Source organism: Elgaria multicarinata, chromosome 1 (assembly GCF_023053635.1).
Source record: "Elgaria multicarinata webbii isolate HBS135686 ecotype San Diego chromosome 1, rElgMul1.1.pri, whole genome shotgun sequence".
Lineage (NCBI taxonomy): Eukaryota > Metazoa > Chordata > Lepidosauria > Squamata > Anguidae > Elgaria > Elgaria multicarinata.
In genome coordinates, this window is record NC_086171.1 from 105,859,005 (window position 1) to 105,872,788 (window position 13,784).

The 13,784-nt window shown below is 44.3% G+C and overlaps 1 protein-coding gene across 1 annotated transcript in view; it reads left to right on the top strand.

The window, feature by feature from the left end:
* Positions 1-13,784, top strand: part of CACNA1E (calcium voltage-gated channel subunit alpha1 E) — a 287,767-nt gene that overhangs the window by 83,493 nt on the left and 190,490 nt on the right. Inside the window, exons 4-6 of the mRNA XM_063134500.1 lie at positions 4,732-4,835; positions 6,854-7,006; positions 11,295-11,476. Of these exons, the coding sequence (XP_062990570.1) occupies positions 4,732-4,835; positions 6,854-7,006; positions 11,295-11,476 (439 nt within the window). The remainder of the gene's footprint in view (positions 1-4,731; positions 4,836-6,853; positions 7,007-11,294; positions 11,477-13,784) is intronic.

Here is a 13,784-nt window from a genome sequence, read left to right on the forward strand (position 1 = left end):
GAACCTTCCATGTTGTATAAATGAGTAAATTTGGGTTTGTTACAAATAACAGTTATTATTGTTAGTGTCCCTTAATGACTCAGAATTGTTGCCATCTACCAGTGTCTGCACATTATCTTTGCTTATGCTCTGTGTACAAACACACTAACATTTGAACCATAGGATCAGTTTGTTGTCCAGACAGTGCTAAGGAATAGAATAGAAATGTTCAGGGGGTCCCCAGACTGGTAAAGGGAACACTGCCAGGGTCCAAACATTATTTTGGGTGCCAGTACAAATTGCAGCGTATGCCCCCTCCCACACACATATCATGAACCCATACATACATGCATATAATGTCATTATTTGTATTTATACCCGTTCAGGGCAATAGTGTGTGTGTGTGTGTGTGTGTGTGTGTACTAGACATTTACTCACATATATTTTGGGCCTGTAACTCTTTCCAGCAATGCTGGCACTGTCATTAGGATCAATATCCCTGCTTATGAAGATGCTTTGCCCCTCCCATCAGTTCTCCTTCCTTCCTGCCTATGAACAAGGAATTCTAACACTGGTAGTTCTTGAGAGATCATGTCACAGAGAGAAGTACAAATCTTTCTGTTTCTCGGACTTCAAGTTCTAGTTTTAACTGCACAAGCACATTATTTCTGTTCTATTAAAGGGCCTAGGCTAGCAATTCACTGTTCAAAATGTTGCTTATTCTGCTTCTGATTGGCTCCAGAAAATCCCATGAGATCTGCACATTAGATACAAAAATGCAGGGAAATAAATATCCTCAAGCATGATATACAATTTAGTCAAAAATGTTTTCCCCATTGTAAAAGGGTTGCTGGACCTTGGAGCCCCAGGCCCCGGTATGCCTGGGGTCGTAACCGCTACTGCAACAATTCTGCTATTCTCACTTTGCATGGAGCACACAAGAAGATTGGAAGCACTGTGAGAAAATCCACGCTCCCCTCTTCTAAGTTAAGTGGACTCCTTGAGGGTGCTTTACCTAAGAGTCCACAAAACCCTTGACCTGATACTACAATTCTTCTCAGCCAGAGTGGCCACAATGGGTGAGTTCACATGTCGCCCTAAGCCACTCTGAGAATAAGCCACAGAGGGTTGGTGGGTTGCTTGTTACTCCCGACAGACAAGAGCTCTGCCTCTAGCCATGGCTTGTTTCCCCCTCAGTCCTCCAGCCTGTTCCCAAATGCCTTTGCAGCACAAATCCTAGTTTCTTCATTCCCTACATCAGCACTCTTTCTGCAGTTGGTCCTCTGGGGTTGCTAGCTCACAAGGGGAACTGCCCCCCCCCTCGCATCAGATTGCCAAACGTATATAATTTTCTGAGCCCTTATGTGATAAGGAGTTCACAAACTTAAAAAATATATATCTGGGGTTTTGTGCAAGTGCACAGGAGTGCAAGACCGGCTGTCTGCTATTTATCCCAGCATATTGATATCCTTCTGTGGTCAATGTCCTCAGTTTCATCCTCTACTTTGGCACTTGCCTTGAAAGTGAATACTTTTTTAAAAAAAGTCTGCTTCACATACTACCAAAGTAATTACACCCGCCCAAAAAGCTTCTGCTTCTGCAGCAGCCACCAGCTGCTTTTGTCTGCCCCTTGCTTCATGCTTGTCACTTCCTTCCACTGGTCTCTATTGTTAGCTGTCAGATATACATATGGGTTACAGAGTAGTGATGAAGATCAGTAAAGACACACACACATTTCATCGCAGATCAGTGATGAGGATTGGTACAGATATGCAAATTTCAAGGCAGAGGAGTGAATGAGGGGGACTGGTAAAGGTACACAAATTTTGAGGCAGAGCTGTGATTTTGATCAGTAAAGGTACGTAAATTTCAAGACACAGCATTGATACAGATCAGTAAATCTACAAAACTTTCTAGGGAGAGGGAGATCTGTAAATATTCATAAATTTCATGGCAGAGCAGTAAAGCAGAGGTGGAAATTATGCAGATTTCATAGTAGTGGACTTTTGGATGTGTGCACTTGTACAAAAAAGAAAAACATTTAAAAGTTGCAAATGCATTTGGGACACTCTCCAGTGTCCTTGATTTTTAGGAGCACGGGGTGGTTTGTTTATTGAAAACAACCAATGGTAAAATAAAATAAAAACCATTCTGGTTTTAGACGACATGGCAAGCTAACATGAAACAACCCACTCTGGCTTGGGAATCAGATCAACAAGAAGCCATGCGTTTCTCTAGGGCGTCTCTCACTTTCAGTTTCTCATCTGCTACCGTTGTTGCCAAATATTGCTTGATGTGATTTAAGAAAAAACACTTAAATATTTATTGATTTTTCTGAAAACGATGCTTACAAAAAGAAAATTAACATTATGACAATAATACCAATAACAGTAATAATGATTAAATCTTCCAGTCTCATCCTCCGAAAAGGTCAAGTGTAATATAACTTAATGTAGCGCAGTATGCATTTTACCAAAACAAATGTCTTCATTCTTTATAATATATGAATAAATGACTTCAAACTTCTCCGGCTTAGGCCGCATTCTTGTTTATCAGCATCTGCAAACCCTTTTCATGAGCCTCACAACCCTTATGCATGTTCTTTGTAAGTAAAAGTGTTTCCAAATAACGTGGGGTGTGTGTGTGAGTTTTTGTTTGCTGGCTTGTTTTTGTTTGTTCTTCATTTGCCCTGACTCATTCATGGAATGTTACAGGGGGTCCGGATGATGTCACCTTCTGTTTGTAACCCTCCAATGCTTTCTTGCTGCTTCTTCCACCTTTTTTTCGTACCAGAAAAAAATAATCTGTTAAGGTGGAAAAGACAGAATAGCTGCATAATACTCTGGTAGCACTTGACACCGTCCATCTGGAAAGCACGCCATGGTCCCCCTGTGTCCAATGAGGCTTACTTTCTAGTAAATTTGTTTTAGGATTATAGGCTTGATTATTTTTTTCTGAAGCAGTCTGCATAAGATCTGTTAGCTTTTGCATAACAACAATGTCTCATTATGTGATAGTTGAAATATGAGCATTTTTCCAGTGTTGTGCAACACATAAATTTGTTGCTATTGATAAATGAGTTTAAAGGCCTTTACATATATTTCCAATCCCTGTTCAACATTAATTTAGAAATTATAGTAACTTTTCACCACATTATTTTTAATAAGTCGCATTACCCTTTGTATATATGTGTTGAATCTGCACAGGTGTTACATACCATCTATTTAAAAAAAATATCTTTAGCTTCTATGAGAGAGAAACTTTAAAAGGATTGCATTTGTTTGCTATATTTCAATCAAACCAGCCCTTCCCCATTAATGCCATTTCCAGAGCTTTCTTTCAGTTTAAGATATATGTTGATTTATTTTTCATATAACTAGCAGTAAACACTTGCAAACATTTGAAACCAGGGCTTTGGATCTGTTAAGTAGTCTTCCCCAACCTGATAAACCCATCAGCCCCAAGCAGTGCGGCCATTGGTTAAGAATGCTGGAAGTTGTAGTCCAAAACTTCCACAGGGAACCAGATAGGGGAAAGCTATATAAATGTATGTATTTGATGTCACCAAAAAGAGGAAATGCATCACCAAAAAAGAGGATGGCATAAATTTGCATAGCCTGATTTATCGTATAGGTGCACAAATAGAATTACTTACTGCAATTTAAACAGAAATATAGTACATCTGGCCATAGTGACTGTGACCAGGTGGCCTTTTGTGTGCCTGTTCAAGTCTGCTGACCAGAGGCTAACAGGCCTCTCTCCTTGCTTTCCCTCCTTATCGTTCTTTATCTTTAAACCAGGCGGCAGACTATACATCCTTCAAATAATGAATGTGTCCTAATAGAGGACGGTCCTCTCTAAAGTAAGGCACATAGCCACCTTACTTGAAGGTGTCACCATATTGTTTTACTTGATGTGGGGAACAGCTTGTGGACGGTGATTTTGAGGAGGAGAAGACAAATGGGGTTAAGTAGACCAGTCCACTGAAATGGGCAACTTCCCGCAGCTTTTTAGTAAAAGGGATGGGGGGAAGTCAGGAGACTGTTTACACATTTACTCTGCATTGTCTACTTTGGGCCTACATTTTAACAGCTAGGGAGTCAACAGAGGGAGAGGATTGGAGAGAGGCCAGGGTAATACTGTGAGCTATGGACAGCCAGACCAGAATCCAGAATCTAGATCTGAATGCTTGGGCCAAAAGCAGACAAGCTGCTGGAACCTGGAAGACAACAAGCAATAGAGCCTTGCTCTGACAAGCAGGCTTCTGTTATTCAGACCAGGCCTCACCGATCCAGAAACTTCTCAGTGCCAGCCAATGGAAGGGGACAGGGTTTCACACTCCTGTTTCCATTGCCAAAAGAGAACTCTGAGGCCTGAGCACACACAGTCCCAGCCTCAGTGCCCGGGGTTCCCAATTCAAGCCCCCAAATCTCTTGTGCAGAAGAATCGGGCTTATGGTTGAGAGTTTGTGTGACTCCTGATACTAATGCAAGGATCAGATTGAGCTGGCAAATGTGAGCCCAGAGCCAGTGTGTATATTTTAATTGCTGCTCGGCTAAGTTTAGACTGAGAAATGGCTGTTGACTCACAGTGGAGGATAAGGTGCACCAATTCCGGCTGTCAGGTGCCTGGTGTGCGTAACGCCCCCTCCTGCAGGGAGGCGGGCGGGCGGGTGTGTGTGTGCAGGCAGGCATATCTGCATTGCCTGAGGTCTATGTTTAGTAACTTTTCTTTCCTTTTTGTTATCTCCAGCATCCTCGCCACAGCAGGGACACATTTCAACACCCATGTGGACTTGAGGACGCTGCGGGCGGTGCGAGTGCTCAGACCCTTGAAGCTTGTCTCGGGCATTCCTAGTAAGCATCTGGCTTCTCTTCCCCCCCACCCCACCCCACCCCACTTCCTTCACCCTCCTCTTGCTTCCTTGCAGAGCAGTATTGGTGTTTACACTGTGCATCCTTAATGTCCTGTTGTGTATACAGGGAAGTGCTGCTGCAGAAGAAGTCCAAGCAGATCTGGAATCACACTTTAGTGGCCCTTTGGTGTTAAATGTGGGGTGGTGACCAACATAGATAGTTGCCAGTCCTTAGGAACCTCAGACCCTGACATTCAGGGAGGAACCTGGTGGGCTGGAGGACAGGAGCTTGTTGGAGGAAGGGTACAATGTAGCTATGTGTAGTGGCTCAGGGGTGAAGTATGACAGACATGGGAATGTAGCCAATAGCAAAATAGCAACCAGGATGATCAGGGGTCTGGAAACAAAGCCCTATGAAGAGAGACTGAAAGAACTGGGCCTGTTTAGCCTGGAGAAGAGAAGATTGAGGGGAGACATGATAGCACTCTTCAAATACTTAAAAGGGTCTCACACCGAGGAGGGCCAGGATCTCTTCTCGATCCTCCCAGAGTGCAGGACACGGAATAACGGGCTCAAGGTAAAGGAAGCCAGATTCCAGCTGGACATCAGGAAAAACTTCCTGACTGTTAGAGCAGTACGACAATGGAATCAGTTACCTAGGGAGGTTGTGGGTTCTCCCACACTAGAGGCCTTCAAGAGGCAGCTGGACCACCATCTGTCAGGGATGCTTTAGGGTGGATTCCTGCATTGAGCAGGGGGTTGGACTCGATGGCCTTGTAGGCCCCTTCCAACTGTGCTATTCTATGATTCTATGAAAAGCTCTTCATCAAGTTTGGTCCTGCAGATGATGGGAAAGGAAGCTAAAACTCCTGTAGGTATTGAGAAGAAGGCAAAATCTTGAGACTCAGTAACCTTAGCAGATGGTTCATTATCATGGGTTCACGGTGGGCGTGTCACCACTTGGTGAGCTGATTGTATCACCATGCCAAGTGGTAAGAAGCACTTTACCACACCTGACCTGATTCACTGATCAAAAACCTGGGGAAGCAGGAGAGTGTCGGAGCTGGTGGTCAAGATGTTACCTTCAGCCCCAGCAAGTTGAAGGAAGCTAAGGAGGGAAGGCTCTGGGAAAGCAGACCGTCAAGCTAATGAGCAGGGATATGTAGTTTGACAGCAGCTCTATTTTGTCTGTAAAAGGACTGCTGGCTTAGTCTGAGGAGGTAGGCCAGAGTTTTCTCTGGACCATGTGGAATCCATAACTTACAACCACTGATGAGTGAGCTGCAGTATTTGCTTCTACGTAGTGATGTGTGTCCCAGCACTACCTTGCCGAAATATGCATGGTGGCATTCAAGGCCACTAGGAGCCATGGAAAATGTAGTTCCCAGTGTTCCTGATGCCCTTAATAAGGCCTAAATGAGGCAACAGTGAGATAGGACCAAACTCTGAAGGGTTCTGATTCTGACCCAATGTAGTTCAGGATGCAAAAAGTATATTTTACGGCCTACCTCTTTTGAGACCCTCTTCATTAGGGAAGATTTGAACAAGTCTTTACTATGCTTCTAGCTCAGGGGCATGCAAAGGGCTTTACAATTAACTTTTATCCTCCTTTTGAACTCCTTAGCAAACATATTTGGCTCACAAGTTGAGGATTGTAAAGCCACCAGAACTATTCTCTTTACAAGCATCTTTCTGCGGTGCAAATGCAGTGTGTGACACATTGTCTCCTGGATTGCATAGGATGCTCTCAGGGTTGTTCTGGTGGGTGGGCAGCCCTTTGTTTTAAGAATGATTGGTCTCTCCCACTACAGTAGCCAGATTAACAAATCTTTCTGTACGTACTTCAGTCTGTGCTGAATTCTTCAGATTGGAGTGTCTCTTCTTCCTCCTCCTCCTCCTCCTCCTCCTCCTCCTCTTCTTCCGCCAGCTCCTTTCCTGTGGCAGAGAGATATGATGCTGGCTGGATCCAGCAATGGCACTTCTTTTTCACTGTGCTCTCCCCTTTTCTCTTCATCCAAGGTTTACAGATTGTGCTTAAATCCATCATGAAGGCAATGGTGCCTCTTCTCCAGATAGGCCTCCTCCTTTTTTTTGCTATCCTGATGTTTGCCATCATTGGCCTGGAGTTCTATAGTGGAAAGCTGCACCGGGCTTGCTACGTGAACAATTCAGGTGAGGAACGCTCTATGTCCCCTTTCCTTTTCTGGGTTTTCAAATACGGCCACTATGGGCAGTATCCTATTTGACATTACTGCTGAGGTAAATTATTATTATTATTATTATTATTATTAGTAGTAGTAGTAGTAGTAGTAGTAGTAGTATTTACATTTCTATACCACCCCATAGCCGAAGCTCTCTGGGCGCTAGTGCTGGCTCTAGGTTTTTGAGGGTCCTTGGGCAAGACTCCAGCACTGAGACCCCTTCCTCAGTGAGTCTGCCTTTTCACTGCCATTGTCACGAGCTGCTATTGCTTCTCCTCCTGCTCTTTCTTGCTATCACTACCACTTGCTTGATATGTAGAGAGCCAGCAAACAGTCAGTGGCACCTGCCTCTCCTCCTTCTCATTACCACCGTTGTCTGGGCAGAGTGAGGGACAGGTGAACAAGCAGGTTTCCATGGCGAAGAAGAGCAATTCCAGGGTGCTTTTGTCAGTGGGGCCTACCCTTGACGCCAGCCCTGCACAATGCCAAGATAATTTGCTGGTTTGAAGGGTTTTCCCAGAAAGCTCGTTCTGCCAGCAAACACTATTAGCATCGCACTAGAGGTAGCTTACACTTCCACAATATAATTTGTATTAGCTGTAGTGTCGAGTAGGATACTGCCCTATGTGGCTTTAACGGTGGTCACTGTCTGTAGGCATATACAAACTAGTGTTTGTTTGTTTGTTTTGTACCCTGCCTTCCTACCAATAAAATGACACTCAAGTAGAGATCAGTTTGAGAACCACTGAGAACAGAGGCAGCCTAATTCATTTTGATGGAAACACAAATAACCCTCCTCCCCTGTGGTGTGTGTGTGTGTGTGTATACATATATATTTGGCAGTTTGCTCCCCCACTTAAAGATTCCCCTTCCTCAAATCTGGCCATAGCTAGACCTAAGGTTCATCCCAGGATTGTCCTGGGGTCAAACCTGTTCATCTAACTGCCACACAGGGCATCCAGCGCTCAGGCAGGGACGGACCCAGGATGATCCTGGGATAAACCTTAGGTCTAGCTATGGCCTAAGTTTCCTGAGGGCAGGGGGCACCATATCAAGCCTATTGGTAGGGCCGGCCTTGAATGTTAGATCTAGTTGGTCGTGATTGGGTCGGATTGGCTGCTTGTGGGGGGAATCACATGATCGAATGCTCCCACATATAAGAAAGATCTCTTCATAGAAAACTGCCATGTCAGGGAGAAGGCTAGGCTTGGAGCCTTCTCCATATCCTGATAGTTTTCTTTATAAAGAGATTTCTTTTGTATGAAGGAGCATTTAGTCATATGATTGCCAGCCTGCAGTCTGAAGTGGTACAGCCCAGGCACAGATTTAACACCGCTGTGAGAGCTTGGCCTAAGCCATGGGTAGCTTTTGAACTAATGCTAGGGTGTCTAGGTATGCATTGCTGAAGAAGAGGATGTCAATTCACTATTGAAAAGTTCAAAAGAAAATGCCAATTTCTATACAACTTGCATGTGCTAATTGAGTTGTATAGATGAATATGTACAGATAACTACAATAAATACAGTAATCTCACCATAGTGGAGAAGACTGTGACCATGTAACCTCCTTTGTGCCTGCTCAGTCTGGTGTCCAGGTGCTAAGAGGCCTCTCCCTGCACTTCCTTCTTAAGGTTCTTTTATCTTTAAAGCTGACTTGGACTGGACAGCCTTTCCAATAGAGGATTGTCCTCTGAGAGCCCTTCAAATAGTTCTCTGTAAAGTAAGACACATGCCCACCCTAGCAGGTGCATGGATTGTGAAAAGCCATCAGCGTTCAAGAACTCCCATTATGAAGGGTCCTTCCAGCCTTCCTAGCCCTCACCACTCCAAAGGAAAATAACCGAAGAAAATCCCTAGTAAACAGAATAAAATGTAAATCTTCACGGAAATGTCTTTGTAATTTGTAGATTTCACCTTGAAACACGCACACACCCACTCACCATTTTGGTGGTTCATTAAACCTAGCCAGGGTTCCCAAAAACAAAATCACTGCACGGGAGAGGAGTTTGTTTTGAGGGTTGATGTTTTTCTTGCTGTGATGTGGGTGGATGTTTTCAAGGCAGCGCTGATATTTTGGGCGTCTACATTAACCTAATCGTTTCATGATGAGGATTTTTTTTAAAAAAACGGTGAAGATCCTCAGTTCCTGAAGTCCCACTCCAACAGCACTGCACAGTGAAAACCAGGATGCCATTGAAAATCAAATCTCTACCAGATGATATATGTGGTTGTAAGGTTTGTGTTTCTGTGATAAGGGTGATTATGAGAGCCAGTATTTTAACTGGACAGAATCAGAAGCATAAATCACTTCCAGTAAATCCTTATGGGTAGAGCTAAAAGGATAGTTGTTGGCTCAGTTCTTACTGGTTTCTGTTGAGTACTGGGGAGAAAGTAAATGGACTGCAGTTGTATAAACTGTTGGAGGAGAGGCAATACTTACTCCCTTCTGCAAGGAATTGGGGTCACCAGGAGAAATTGGAAGGCTGAGCCCACACCCAGCATTGTTCCTAGGTATATCTCTTTACTTTCTTTATGGCTGCCATTTATCCCTGTGGCAAAAAGTGAAGCTCAGTATTTGGGGACTGTCACAATAGGGTCAAAATCTGACCTTGGGGTGGCCCAGCCTCCCATGGAGAAGGTGCAATGCGTATCTATGTGTGCTGACTGCACAGAGATGCATTATGTCTCCGCTTAGATCCTTGCAATAAGAGCCACAGTATCGTACAACTCTATTAGGACCACCCAAAATATCACAAAGTTGTGAGGAAACTTTTAGGTTCTCCAGAACTCTTCATCAGATAAGAGGCTGGACAAATGAACACAGGGAGAGGAGGAAAGTATGAGTCCTGTCCCATGCAAACCCTTGTTTGGTTCAGTAGCTAATAAAGGCATTATGAATAGGGATGGACAAATCAGATTATGTCTGGTCTGTCAGTTTTGCATATATTCAAGTATATGTTTGTCCCATCCAACGTCTGGATCCATCTGCAATTATATATAAAAAAAGCCACAGGAAAATTCAAATTTATTTTCACATGCAACTTTTCCTAACATACACATTTTCTATGAAACTTTCTCTAATGTTCCAATTTTACTATGCAATTTCCCCAAATTATATGCATTTTTGTATGCAATTTTTAAGCCAAGAACTGGATTGCAGAATTCAGAGGAAGTGAGAATTAGGTTGGTTCACTTAAAATTCTCCATCCCTAATTATGATGCTGTGGCTTTGGATTTTTTTTTCTTATGGACCGACACACCTGTCTACAATTTTTCAACTATTTTTTTTTTTTTTTGCGATATAAGGGCTCTCTGAAACACCTTTCTTGTGTTTTAGGACACAGAACTAGCTGAGACAGAGCACTGGCAGATCTGGTGGGCCTCCTTGATGCCCTAGGGCAAGTGAGAGTGCTTGCCCATAGAGCTTTGGCTATTGGGCAGTATAGAAATGCAATAAATAAATAAAATGCTAACCCTCATTGAGCACTCCCTTGTGGCTGTGAGTTGCAAGAGTAATGGGTCTGCCATCACTTCTCCACAAAGAACCCTTGATTTCCAGGGCCAGTTCTAAATTTGGGGGAGCCCTTGGCAACATGCCTTCCAATGGGCCCTGTGCACCCCTCCTAGTAGGAGTGCCATCACCACCAGAGGTGGACAGAGTAAAGGTAACAACTGTAGCTTGCTGCTGCTGAACACTCACCTGATCAGGCTGATGGGTAGCGGCCGAACAGGAGCCGCTGCCAAGAAAGATTGGCACAGCTAATGATGCTCCCAACAACCATTGCTATTCACCTGCTAAAGTAGACAAGCTAGGGGCACTGATGACAACAAGAAGAAGCGCCCCCTTCCCTTCTGCTCACCTTGCCTGCCGCTCCTCCTCATAGCTATTCATTCTCGCTTGCTGGTAGCAAGCAAACCACAGCGGTTGCTACTGCTTCATCTCTGCTTTGGAGGGAGGTGTTGAGCTGCCTCCATAGGCGGTAGCACATAGACGAACGGCGGAGATGGGTCATTTCTTCTCTTTGCTTCAGCCATTCAAAGACAGGAAGAGGTGCCTCCTGGCCCCCGGGGTCTCAGCAGCTACTTCTGATACCTACTGCTTATACTTGCCCAACTGATAACCATCAAATGCCACCGTTCCTTAGGATGCAGTTGAAAACTTGTCGTAACTTCCTGCTTTAGTGTGCCTTTCTTGGTGAAGGCCTCTTGCTTCTTTTATTCATCTCTGTCCCATCTGGTTTAATCTCTGTGTGGCTGCAGGTGAATTACAAGAGCTGGACCCGCCTCATCCCTGTGGGGTGCAGCTATGCCCTGCCGGTTACAAGTGCAGAGACTGGATTGGGCCCAACGATGGGATCACTCAGTTTGACAACATCCTCTTTGCTGTGCTGACCGTCTTCCAGTGCATTACCATGGAAGGATGGACTACAGTGCTGTACAATGTGAGTAAGACCTCTGAAGAAGACGGTGATGCCCTGGTGGGAAGCAGAGGGTGGATGCAGAATTTCCTTTGTTAGACTGTGTCCAGAGTGTAGGCCTTGGATGGAATCAACTGGATATTGAGATTGGTTGGGTGCAACTGACTGGTGGTAATTTAGACCTTCGAATTAATCGTTTCTTTGATGTCTTTGGCTTGCCATTATTACAGTTTAATTTTAATTTAATTTCTCTCCACATCTTGTGCAGCACAGGTCTTGCCTGGTTTACCTGATCCCTGATGTGTCCGCTGCAAGTTAGCTTGTTACTGTTTTATACAGTATTGCATCTAGAATCATAGAATCATAGAATAGCAGAGTTGGAAGGGGCCTAAAAGGCCATCGAGTCCAACCCCCTGCTCAATGCAGGAATTCACCCTAAAGCATCCCTGACAGATAGTAGTCCAGCTGCCTCTTGAATGCCTCTAGTGTGGGAGAGCCCACAACCTCCCTAAGTAACTGATTCCATTGTCGTACTGCTCTAACAGTCATGAAGTTTTTCCTGATGTCCAGCTGGAATCCAGCTTCCTTTAACTTCAGCCCATTATTCCGTGTCCTGCACTCTGGGAGGATCGAGAAGAGATCCTGGCCCTCCTCTGTGTGACAACCTTTTAAGTATTTGAAGAGTGCTATCATGTCTCCCCTCAATCTTCTCTTCTCCAGGCTGAACATGCCCAGTTCTTTCAGTCTCTCTTCATAGGGCTTTGTTTCCAGACCCCTGATCATCCTGGTTGCCCTCCTCTGAACACGCTCCAGCTTGTCTAGTTCTTCTATATGAAGTATGCAATGAGTATGGATTATGAGATTTTGGTATTTAAATCCTCAAGCAATATTCTAACAAGCCTGGTGACTCAGCTACATTTCCCCTTCCTTTAACCCATAATGTTTGGTACAGGAACACTTTTGTCAGTGCGGACAAACAGGCTTGTTCAGACCAAGTTGCCTGGTTGCCTACGATGAGTAAGAGTTACTACCAGATGGCTAAGTGGGAAAACTTATGTAATTGGAACAATTTCTTTATTTTCTTTTAGACTGTCAATTTGTATGTGTGCGTGGGCAGGCTGAATTTTTTGCTTTTTTTTGCAGGCTAGTAACTTTTGTGGGTATACTTTCAAAGCAGGTCAAATGTGTGCAATCAGATCCTTTCACCTCTGTTGTGTGATAATCAGACCTGGGAAAAGCCAGCAAAGCTTTTTTCAAACTAAGGAGATGTGTTATTTTAGGCTAGAAACAGATGGAGGGTTGATTCTTATTCTTTTCAGAAGCCCCCAACCCTTTTTTCCCCTTTTAAAAAGGATCACGGCACGTGGTGTCTACATTTATCTCACTTTCAACTCTGTTAAGCAGATTTTGCAGGTTTGGGGATTTCAAAGACCTGTAAAAACTGTTGCGCTGGAGGCAACGTAGCAACAAATGAAATGTGTGTGTACAGCGTGCGATACACCTCTCATACTACTTACAACTGTTCTGGTTTTTGCAGCTTGACCTCCATTAGGCAGGGCAACACCTGCTGGAGACAGGCTAGAGTTATACAGGACAGGCATAACCTTGCCTTCCTTTATCCTAAAAGGGCAAACACTCTAGCTGGGAGCCTAAAACTCCTTCAACTAAGGTTGTTTGTCAGGGGAAAATTCAGCCCTTTTTTGCCCCGATGGATCCCTGCAAGCCAAGTCATGGGTTAGTTCCCCAAACCCAAGAACTTTATCAGGGTTTTTTATTTGCACAAATCACGATTTGCATAAAAACATGGGCGATTTGCACAAATTAGATCATTTATGCCCACAATTTTGCTCAAATTGCACTATTTACGGCCGCGATTTTGCACAAATCATGATTTGCACAAAAAGAGAAACCACCCGGAAAACTGTGAGCTGGCCTCACTGGCCATGCACTGAATCAGGCCAGCTTGCGGATAAGCGAGCCAGAGTCCAGGGGGCCAAGACCAATGAAAACCCGCTGAGCTTCATCCATTTTTCTGACATCCTCCCTACCTTCAATACACTGTGGTTTCTTTGCAGGATCTCAAGCAACTTAGGCAAAGAGGACTGGCTGAATGTGGAAACAGGGGGCAGTTGATGGGGACAGCACCTCAGGGAGTTTTAGCTGGCTGCTCAGATCGATTGAGGGGCTGGTGTCTGGATTTGTGTCCAGAGTTGTGTCCTGCTTCCTGTCTCATCTCTAGACTTGTGCTACTGGGTCAGCAGGTCTACATGGCTCCTCCTAAGCCATAACTTTTTCCACGCTGGTACCAAGGTCTCTATTGGCATCTAGGTGT